The following is a 12072-nucleotide window of genomic DNA, read 5'->3' as shown; positions in this document are numbered from 1 at the left end:
ATAGTTAGGAAGCATTTCTCAGGTTATGTTGCTTGGATGGCTTTAGTCTATCTCTTTATAGTGTAGTCAGCATACCATAATTAGTAACAGAATAATCCTATTAGCTTGCATTTATAAGGCTCATTGGGACTCACAGAGCATTTTCCTTATTGGACCTTATTAGGTCTTCACAATAGCCATATAATTTGTATGCAATTATTATTGATCTGATTTTACAGATGAGGCTTAAAGAAGTTATGTGTCTTGCCCAGGGTCACACAACTATTTAAGTGTCAGAGGCAGCATATGAACTCAGGTCTCTTTGACTTCATCCAGTGATCTATATACATTCTACCACCTAGGAACAGTAGTCCAAAATCCAATAGGAGAGTGCATCAGCTGAACATGCCTATAAGGACTGATGTCATAGGGCAATTACCCTATTCCACTAGAAAGAAAATATGGAACCATATTCTGTATTATGCTAAATCTTGGGGGTTATAATATCAAATAGAGGATTGGGTCAAATGCTAGACTGAGGGGTGACTTCCAAGTGAATGTAGTCGACCTCATCTATCCTGCTACATTTGGAAATTTTTCTAAAATTTATGTATAAAATGAATGTCTCTTACAGGAGGTAATAGAAAGAATAGAAATAATACCCCCGGTATATATTTTTCTATACCTTTAATTATATGGTCCATTTCTACCTCTTGTCCTTTCCACAATAATTTTATTTAACTATTCGCTATGAAAGCTCCCCTCTAGGTCCATAGCTCCCTACCTTTCTATATATCAATTGCCCACAGAAACTCAGATTTCCCTTCTTCTGAAGCATAATGATGACCATGGAAGCACAACATTTTCTTGGATATAATGGTCACTCTAAACAACAAAGCCCTCCATATTTTAACCTGTGGAAATTTGTTTTGATTTGGGGACCCTACCTTTGGGCTGAGATTAGAAAGCCTTAGGGCCTCAGGGTCTCTTCTGTGTGGGAGGGGCTGGTGCCCCTCCCCCTCAACTTCAGCTGAGCCAAAAAGCCCCGTGAGCTGTATAAGATGCCAGGTCAGACAGCTGTGGGGACAAAGCCCCTCGCTCCCTCCACCCTGAGTGGATCTATCCGAGAGATCCTGGGCTTGTCCAGGCACGTGATGCTTGAGCATCCCCCCAGCCACAGCCACAGCCCTGGCTGGAGGATTAGCTTGGTCTGTGGGGGCACAAAAAGCCCCAAGATTTGAGGGGAGAGAAGAAAGATATATATAGACCTGAGAGTTAGACAGAAAGGCTGGCAGACAAAATTAAGAGAGGGCTGATGAGATTAAGAGAACAGAAAGGCTGGAGCACTAAGAGACAGGGGAAGGAGAAAAAGCTAAGAGCAAGAAGGATCAGAGGCCCTGTTTAAATAGTATCTCATAAATAAACTCTGCTTTAGTTATTTAGTTAAGAGGCTTCTTAATCTTTTGCTTATCAATTTTGGGAGTGGAGCAGTGTGGTGGAACTTTATAAATGGCCCATACTAAATTAGTGGCAGTCAGATAGCCAGTCAGTCAAAAGTCCCAGATTAAGTACCCCAGTCAGATTAGCCCCCAAATTAGCCCTAGTCATTTAAAATATTTTCACAAACCTTCATAATGTCCATCACAGAATATATCTTTGCCTGACATGGCAACATCCTTTAGTACCACCCTCCATTCCCCAAGTGAAGATTTTTCCCTTTTCTTTTGACCTACTTTATTTTTGATTTTGCATGTCACTAATATTCCTTTGGACCCCCTTATTCCTAAGAGGGTATAGGCATTATTTTCCCATCATTGTTTTCCTTTGACTTGATTGTGTTACCTCACTCATTCACCCCTATCTTCTAACTTCCCTATTCCATTTTATGCATCTTCCCATTCTGATGTTTATTCTCACAAAAACAAACAAACAAATCAAACAAAACAAGTGGTTCACTTTGGGGTAGGAATAAGGACCCTGTGATTACAGTGTTTTAAATCTATTCCCCTACTATTCCCTGCATTCATCTTTAGCTTCTTATATACTTTTTGAGGTGAGGCAGCTAGTTTGTACAGTGGATAGAGTACTGGCCCTGAAGTTGGGAGGATCTGGATTCAAATGTGACTTCAGACATTTGCTAGCTGTTTGTCCCTAGGTAAGTCACTTAACCCCAATTGCCTTAAACATCTGGGGCCATCTGAAGTCATCCTGATCTATACCTTTCCACTGGACTCAGATGACTCTTGAAAAGAGAATCAGGTCGGTGACTGCACATGCACATAAATCCATTTCACTGCAAGTCATGAAATCACCCTGATGTCATGGTCCTCTTTGAAAATGAAGGGCAAACAACAACCTTACCTACTTTTAGAAAGCAATCTTAGTGATCCATCTATTGTTTATCACTGTTATTTTCATTCCATAAGTATTTTTCTCTTTCTCATATTTTTTCTTTCTTTATTTTTTAAATATTGGGCTGTCGTGGGAAGGGGATGTTGAGTATTCTCCTTAAAGGGAAGGCATTATTCTTCTCTGCTCTTAATTCATCTTATGGTTTTCTATTAGGCTCCTTGGATTCTTGACTCATGGCGACACCTTCAATTACTTTACTTTTTTGGTCTTAATTCTTTTCTAAGGAATTTTTGAGAGTTTGTGAGGATTATAAAAAAACATCTAGTCCTCCACCTTGTTGGTCAGGACCAGAAAGTCTGGGCACATTATAATTTAATCATAATCACTTATTTAACTATAAGTTAAAAGCATGGGGCAGCCAGTTGGTGCAGTGCATAAAGCACTGGCCCTGGATTCAGAAGGACCTGAGTTCAAATACAGCCTCAGACCCTTGACACTTACTAGCTGTGTGACCCTGGGCAAGTCATTTAACCCTCATTCCTCTGCAAAAACAAAAAACAAAAACAAAAACAAAACAATACAAATAATAGCACAGCTAGTCATGTAAGGTCAACACAAGGATAATAAATATATTTCAATTTCCACAAAAATTTAGTCATTCCATCCAAGCAATGTACTCATTATTTGAAAAGCAGAGTAGGCACATACAGAAGACTAGCACAGAAACACATGAGTAAAGAAAACCCATTTGCTTGAGGCAATTTACAACTCTGGAACTGTAAACTTCAGAATCTTCTTTCTGTCTCAGTGACTATCCATTTAAATTCCTTGATGAATATGGGGTTTCTGTTAAATTGATGCTTCCACTGTTCAGCTTAGTTGATATACACTTGGCTTTACTAATACCTCACTGGGCAGTAATCAATCCAATGAGTGACTTCTCTGATTCCACACTGTTCCTCTGCTCAGCTCTTCTGACACCCCTACAGCAACCATAGTATTCAGCCCTTCTAGCTTCAAGCTGAGCTCATGTGTGCACCTGAAGTAGTGTTGCAGTTTCATGAAAAGTTGATGACCAGCATCCTAAAATTGGCTAAAGTATTTCTAATCTATACCTTTTCAGGATTCTTCTTTGTCTTCTTTACCTCCTTCCAACAACAGGAGACAATGTAGAGAAGAATCTGTTGTTCTAAATAATTTTTATCAATAGAAAATCATACTAGACAGGAGAACTTCTTCTTTATTCCTTCTTGTTCATCATTGTAACTCAAAAAGGGAAGGATATATTATCCTCTATCCTTTCCTCTGCTCAGAACCAGATGGAATTAGAGAGGCTCTAATTAACCAATCAGTCTGCCTTGCAGGGAGAAGAGAAACAGGGAGAGACAAACACAGACAGAAAGACGCAGAGATTTTTTAATGAATTTGTGAAATCTATCCTTTCATGGCTCTCATCTTTCTGTGTTCAGATTCTGAATCCTGCCTGGGAATAATATCAGTTTAGTTTGTGGTTAGTGAATATAGCTTCATCTTCTGTCTAAAACAGATAAATTGCATTAGTCCCATAATCATAGAACGGTGCAAGGTTCCATATTTCTCAAATAATCAATCTAAAATTTCTTTAATTCTTCACATGCAAATCACTGGGGGGGCAGCTAGGTGGCACAGTAGATAGAGCACCGGCCCTGGATTCAGAAGGATCTGAGTTCAAATTCGGCCTCAGACACTTGACACTTACCAGCTGTGTGACCCTGGGCAAGTCACTTAACCCTCATTGCCCCGCCCCCCCCAAAAAACCAAAAACATGCAAATCACTGAAGTATAGTGTGTTGCCCACCCCCTCAACCCTCCCAGTATTCTCCAGCTTATTGTATTCACTACTATCTTAGAAACTCGTCTGATTTAACATCAATAATATATTCTCTTACAACTATTAGAGGAACTATGTCCCAGACAAGTGAAGTGTCAATACAGACTTTGCTCAGCAATTTTTTTTTTTCAGAGGGATACATGGCCAGACAAAAGATGAATTCCTTAAAGGGTCATAACCCTTCACACCTATAACTCATTAGAATGGGATGATTATGCTGGAACAATTGGAGTGATGCCACCTGCTGGAGAGTTGCTGTAGGAAAGCTCTGCCATGAGGAGAAGGCATCTGAGGGCAAGCTATGTGGCTTGGGAGGTCAGTTCCTTGGCATTGGGAAGTGATGTGTGATGTTTGCGGGTTAGACAGGCTTGTGGGACAAAGAAGGGGTGGTTCACTCTCTCTTGTTAGGACCTCATGGGGAGGGGAGCTAGAAATGCTGACTCCCTGAGATGGATAGCTGTAAGCACCTAGGCCTCTTTTTCTCTCTTCAAGAAATTCTTATTCTCCTTAATAAATGCTTAAAAGTCTAAACTCTTGCTAAAGCTTATAATTTATTGGCGAACACTCATTAGATATTTTAGACAGTATAGCTAGATAGCAACTTTACAATGCAGAATTAGAAATAAAGTACTAAGGGAGATTATAAGAGGAAGAGATAATTGTCAGTTGGGGACATCAGGGAAGACTTCAAAGACAATATGGCAAAATGATAACTCATATTATGCAGCAATTTAAAGATTAAATTTCCTTCACATCTGCTTTGTGAGGTAGGTTGCTCAAATATTAACTCTAATTTGGAAATGAGGCTCAGCACTTAAGTGATTTATCTAGCATTACATACGTATTCTTGGGACTCAGACTCTAACCTAGGTCTTTCTTATTCCAAGATTAGGGATGTTACCCAACATGAGAGCACCCTTTATTATGTTTCCATGTTGGATACAATCTTTGGAAACAGCTAAGTGGGTGGATATTTTTAATTTTTAACAATATGGTGAGAAAACACCAAATGTTGATATTATACTTGATGCATTTTCATAATCAGGAGGAAATAAATCAAATAATGCAACTTGATCTCCCTGTAGGAATTTTTCACCATCTTGGATTTTTTTTTCACTAATTTTTTGGGCTGCCCAAGAATTCTGGAAGATTTCTGAGCTTCTGAAAATGTAGGAAAAGGGAAGGATGTCAGAGAACATTTGGAGAGGAAGCTGAATCTCTGAGGCTACTGATCATGGCCCATGATTCATATGGCAAATGGCAAGGGATTAAAAATTAGACATAAAAATCTGAAAACTATTTTACCACATACCACCATTCCTAATTATCCCACACTTCTAATCATAGTGTGTGTGTGTGTGTGTGTGATCTCTTCATCCTATATCATTTATCATGTCTTTAAGAGTATTTTTGTTATTGTGGTGGTCTTTCTATGAATATATTTATCTGTCAACAGGAGTATTTAACATGGGAATCTATGTTCATTAAGTTAATATTTATCAGTAGGACCAGAATATGTAGAAATGTAAAAAACAAAAAGGAAATGTTTCTGGATTTAAACCCATGGGACTCAACTTTCATGATCCAGTTTTGAGCAGGCAGATAAAATATAGCTTATCCCACGGGGTTGAATAAAGCCTTGAGGGAAAGCCAGGTAGGCAATATAAAGAAAAACACATTTTTTGGATTCTTTATATTCACTCCTTTTTTACTGCTTCCCTGACTGACCTTTCTGCCTCTCTCTTCACCCATGGTATAGGTAAGGCTGGCCAGTGTTCTTTAAGGAAGTGTTCTTAGGCAGCAAAGATGTGGGAAGGGGTCATAGATTTTGTTTCAGGTAGAGTGGAGAGAAAGGGACAGAGGGGTAGCAGCAAGGAAAAAGAAAGACAGAGGAAGAACTGGGCCCAAAGATGGAACCACAGACATTCAGTGACTCTCATTAGGAACAGAGGAGATAATACGAGGGGTGATGACAGAGGTGCCTTCTGACATGCACAACACATGAAAATAGCATATAAAACTGATTTTCTGTTCTGATACCAGATGTTTCATGGATACATTGAACCCAGATATGATTGTACATCCCATAAAAACAAGTGAGGAAGAAAAGGCAGCATGTCTATGTTCATCCTGCCTCACTTCTCTTCCAGGGAAGTGGTGGGCACAGAGGCAAGAGGGGGCAAAAAAAGCTTTGTGTAAAAACACTGATTGATGAGTGTGAACAGATCCAGGATAGGGCAACAAAAATGGAAACAGGAAATCAGTGCCATGTTATACAAGATATGACTGTGGAAATTTGGAGAAAAGAAGGCAGAGGGGTGACACAAGGACTGCTTTCAAATAGCTGAAGAGCTGAGTGAGGATGAAGGACTGGATTTTGGTCATTCTGGCTACAGATGGAAAAACTAGGATCAAATGGTAAAAGTTACAGGGAGAAAGGTTTATTTTTTTTCCTGTTAAGGAAAAACGGAACTTCTTAACAACCAGAGATATTTAAAAATGTAATGGAGTTGCCTTGTAGAGCCACCAATTCTCCCACCTGTGAAAGTATTTAAGCATTGGCTGGAAGATCACAATTTGGGGATTTTGTAGAAAGGATTCCTGTACTAGTATTGATTGTATCAAATCATCTCTGATCACCTTCAGTGTTTTTAGTTTCTAATCTTAGCTTTAGAGCTCAAAGAGTACTTTGAATTAAGCTAATAACAAGCCCCTCATTTTACAGAGGAAGAAACTGAGGCACAAAGAGACTAAGTGTTTTTCCTTGTTTTCCAAGTCAGAATGGGAGGAGGAGGCAGGGTTGAAATGTGAACTCATGTTCTCTGACTCTCATCAATCATAATTTCTACTTCTCTTTGAAATTCTACAATTTTAAATAATGAAATAAGAATATGGGTTGATTTTGTGTGATCTTCTTAACATTCCTTAATGACTTGATAATGTTGAATTCCAAAAGAACAAAGCTCATTCACCTGGCTCAGCTCAACTTTTAAAAAATGAATTTTTAAGATACCTTTTTTTTTTACATCACCTAAATTTTTTCTTGTATTTTATCTCCTCCTTCATCTCAGAGAGACATTCCATACATTTTTAAAAAGCAGAAAAGAAAAAAAAATCAGCAAAACTGATCAAGACATCAAAAAAAAAATCTGAAAATCTAGACCATGTTCAACACTTATGGATCTCCAACATATCCAAGGGATGAGTAGTTTATGTCTCATATCTCTTCTTTGGGTGGCCTCCTCTCCATCCCTCAATTCACAAACATTCCTAACTTTGTTTTAGAGTTATGGGAAGAGATCTTAGCATTTGTTGGGATGTTGTTAGAAAGAGAGGATACTATGGCCCTCTAGAGTCACCTCCTGGGCTAAGGAATTTCTAATCACATTCTCACTAAGACACCTTACAATTAGTATCTAAAGGCATATTCTTATCCCTTATTTTAATGGTTTATATTCTTAATCCTGAATCTCCCTATGTGGAAGTACAAAATTTATTTAGATCTGAGATGGTGTTTCCCAATGTTGTTTCTTTGTATTCCCCATATGTAAGCACTGCTAAATTCTTTCATACAGAGCTTTCTGTGTTGTATAGGGAGTATGTGTGTGTATTTGTGTGTGTGTGTGTGTGTGTGTGTGTGTGTGTGTGTGTAGGTGAACAGGTATTTTACAAATGTTCATTAATTGAACTAAATTTTATCAGAACGATATTGATGGCCCTAACGCAAAGGAGTGGAAATAATATATACATATGTGTATATACACACATGCATATATACACATATATGTGTATATGTATATTAATGTATGTGCATATATTCATGTGTGTGTATATATGTATGTATAATTTCTCCCACCTTTTGCAATAGGAACATTAATATTGTTCTGATGAGATTCTATTCAACTTAATGAACATTTGTAAAATACCTGTTTTGTGTTTAACAGCTACATTGTGAACACTACTATGTTTAAATTGGATATAGTACACCAATTAATTGAATATTCAGTGTAATTGGGGGCCAGGTGAGGGAGATAAAGGACACATATAGATAATATATAACAAAAGGTTTTATGTATATATGTACAAATATATTTATATAAACCTACACAAATACTATTACACATATGTGTGTAACAAAAGGTTATTTTATAAGTTTATTAGAGAGGTACTACAAAAGAGTGCTATGAAGGCCCATAAGGAAAAGGTTATCATCAACTACTTAGATTGGGAAAGTTTCACAAATGTGAGACTTTTATGTTGAGTTTAAATAGGTAGGAAATAAAGAAGCAGATATGTGCTTGAGAAGCCATTCAAGCTAGAGAGAACAGGAAACTTAGGGTGAATAGGAGAATTTCACCAGATCGCAGGGAATGTATAGAGGATGATGAGATAATGTTGAATAAGTAGTGTGGGAAGGTTAAAACGTGTCAAGAATGCAATATAAAGAAAAGAATGCAATATGGTGGCTAAGGAAGCTAACAAAATCTAAAGCTGCATTAAGAGAGGCATAGATTTCAATAATAAGGAGATGAAAGTCCCTTTTACTCTGTCCTGAATGTGACTTATCTGGAGCATTGTATTGAGCTTGGAGTACTTCATTTCAGGTAGGCTTCCGATAAGCTCAAAAGTACAGGGAAACCAAGATAGTGAGGGGTCTCAAGATCACAACTGAGAACTAGGTATATTGAGAAGAGTTGGAGTATGTAGATGTAAAGATAATTGTTACAGAAGAGAGGTTAGACTGGAATAAAATTTAGGCTTCACAAAACCAAAAAAACTTCCTAATAATGGAAGCTACTCTAAAGTACAAATGGACTACTTTGGGAATTAGTAAATTCCCCTTCTTTAGTCTTCAAGCAATGGCTGTATGGTTACATGCTGTATTTGTAGTAGAGAGATTCTTATTAAAATCCAGATTTTGCTAAGTGGCCCATGAAAACTCTTCCAGGTTATATGATTTCATGATTTTAGAATCATGGAAATGTTTTTGGACAGAGGAATAGTACCAATAGGGAAATGGTAGAACAATGCCTATTCAATTAGCTAGCTACTGTTTTAGGGACTGAATTTACAGTCACAGTTAAATATCTACTTTAATAGTAACAAGCATCTATTATCAAGGAGAAAGAACTGATGGTTGTCTGAATACAGACCAAAGCATACTGTTTTCCTTCCTCCCTCCCTTCCTTCCTTCCTTCCTTCCTTCCTTCCTTCCTTCCTTCCTTCCTTCCTTCCTTCCTTCCTTCTTTCCTTCCCTCCTTCTGTAAGGGGCTAAAATTCTAGCTAGTCTGTCTAAAATCTAATGAGTGGTCACCAATAAATTATAAGCTTTTAAGCATTTATTAAGGAGAATAAGAATTTGGTGAAGAGAAAGAGAAAGGCCTAGATTCATCTATCTATTAAAGGGAAAGAGCATCCCTAGCTCTGCTCTCCGCCAGAGCCCACACGAAAAAGAGAGCAAATCAGAGGTCAGCCTCCCCATTCTTCCTCCCCCAAGCAAATGTCACTTCCTGACACCAAAGAAAAGAAGCATGGCCTTGCCCTCAGAGACCTTCTCCTCATGGTAGAGCTTTCCTACAGTAAGTCTCCAGAAGGTGGTGTAATTCCAATCATTACACTTTCTTCCTTCCTTCCTTCCTTCCTTCCTTCCTTCCTTCCTTCCTTCCTTCCTTCCTTCCTTCCCTTTTCAAGTTTTCTCCCATAAAATGACTAATACAGAAGCGTTTTACATGATTGCATATGTATAACCTATACCATATTGCTTATCATCTCAGGGAAGGAGGAAACTGATAGAATTTGAAACTCAGAGCTTTAAAAATGTTAAAAATGTTTTTACATTTCATTAGGGGAAATGAAGTATTTAAAAATAAATGAAGATAAAAAAAAAAGAAAAATGTTAATCCCCCCCCCAAAAAAATAAAAGAAGATAACATAAAGAGTAATACTTTGGTTTCTCTCTTCCTCACAAATAGTAGGGCATGCCTCAAGAAGGAATCAGCCACTTGCTCCAAGAAGGAATCAATCAACCACCAACCTCTCACAGCACTACTGAGGCCTCAGTCTTATTTCATTTCATTGTGGTGGCAAGGGCTAAAGGAGGTGGTTGAATATGGTGTCCAATTCACAAAATGACACCAGCATCCAAGAAACCAAGTACATTCTGATTGGTATCCCAGGGCTTGAGGACTCACACACCTGGATTTCCATTCCCATTTGCTTGATGTATTGTACAGCCATCATTGGCAACAGCTTCTTAATATTCCTCATTATAACTGAGCGTAGCCTCCATGAGCCTATGTACTTGTTCCTCTCTATGTTGGCCCTGGCAGATATCCTGCTCTCCACAACAACAGCACCCAAAATGTTGGCCATTTTCTGGTTCCACTATGGAGATATCTCCTTTGGCAGCTGTGTGGCACAAATGTTTTTCATTCACTGTATCTTTGCAGCAGAATCAGCCATTCTGTTGGCCATGGCATTTGATCGTTACGTGGCTATCTGTTACCCATTGAGATATACCACCATCCTGACCCCCTCAGTCATTGGGAAGATTGGGGTAGCAGCTGTAATTAGGGGTTTTCTGATCTGTTTTCCTTTCATCTTTCTAGTATACAGGCTTACTTATTGTGGACAAAACATCATTCGCCACTCCTACTGTGAACACATGGGCATAGCTAGGTTAGCCTGTGACAACATCAAAGTCAACATCATCTATGGCCTGACCATAGCCCTGGTATCCACAGGTCTGGATGTCCTGCTCATCATTATTTCCTATTCATTGATCCTCCATGCTGTTTTCAACATACCTTCCTGGTCTGCCAGGGTCAAGGCTCTTAATACCTGTGGCTCCCATATCTGTGTGATTTTAATGTTCTACACCCCAGCCTTCTTTTCTTTCTTTGCTCACCGCTTTGGAGGCAATACCATTCCCAGGCACATCCATATCCTAGTGGCCAACCTTTATGTGGTGGTACCTCCCATGCTCAACCCCATCATTTATGGAGTAAAGACAAAACAGATTCAGGACAGGGCAGTTCAGATCATCTCCTCCATTAGGACTTGTTGATAATATGCAATGAAAAGATTTTGATACAGCCCGTGCCTGACAGAATATTTTGAATTAGGTGGTGAAGAGGAGTGAAAGGGACTAAATAAAATCCATAAAACATCAGCAGATGGTTTCATGCTTCTGTATTACAAACAGTGGTATACTGGTAAATGTTTAACTGGTTTTCTTTTAAAAATCACATTTTAATTTTAATCTCCATCATTAATTTAATCTCTATCACTTTCTTATAATCAACTAAATAATAAATTAAGTGTTGATTTGTAGAACTTGGTTTCTCAGGTATAAATGCTCATGTTTAAAATTGTTTCAGTTGATTCAAGTGGCCTCTAGCATATCCCTGATTACACCTTTCCTCATGTAGAGACAAACAATTTAAATTCGAGTTTTGCCTCTTTTATTTCAATCAGTGAAAGTCAGCATGGTACAATGAATAGTGAATCACCTTGAGTCAGGTAGACCTGATTCACTTAATATCTTAGTGCTCCAGGAAATTTCCCAAAACTACAAATTGCAAAACAGTTGCTATTCTTGTAGGAGTTCTATGCAGAAATGAAATCATATATATGGACAAAATCTCATTAGCACCTTTTCTAGTAAATACTCTAAGATGGCAGAAAGTTGGAAGATAAATAAGGGCATAAGTAATCTATGCATTTTCCAACACAATTTCTGAATATTTGAAGTTATATGACATCAGTTCAGAGACTGAACCCATGTTTTGTGATTTGTCCAGAATTAAGAACTGGTTGGGATCCCACTGCACTAAAATGTGAGGGTCACAAAGCTCAATCTTGGAGAAGAC

General features: G+C 38.2%; 1 protein-coding gene across 1 annotated transcript; it reads left to right on the top strand.

Annotated features, from left to right (window-relative positions):
* Positions 1–10310: 10310 nt before the first annotated feature.
* LOC122749462 (olfactory receptor 52Z1-like) lies at positions 10311–11267 on the top strand. The gene has a single exon (XM_043995844.1). It carries the CDS (start codon positions 10311–10313, stop codon positions 11265–11267), a length of 957 nt encoding a protein of 318 aa, XP_043851779.1.
* The last annotated feature ends 805 nt before the right edge of the window (positions 11268–12072 follow it).

This window comes from Dromiciops gliroides, chromosome 3, assembly GCF_019393635.1.
Source record: "Dromiciops gliroides isolate mDroGli1 chromosome 3, mDroGli1.pri, whole genome shotgun sequence".
In the NCBI taxonomy this organism is placed as follows: domain Eukaryota; kingdom Metazoa; phylum Chordata; class Mammalia; order Microbiotheria; family Microbiotheriidae; genus Dromiciops; species Dromiciops gliroides.
Note: the sequence above shows the minus strand (reverse complement) of the source record. Positions and strands in the feature narration are given on the sequence as shown.

Excerpts from the sequence above, each read along its gene's own strand:
- LOC122749462 (XM_043995844.1), top strand. The coding sequence starts at position 10,311 with ATGGTGTCCAATTCACAAAATGACACCAGCATCCAAGAAACCAAGTAC.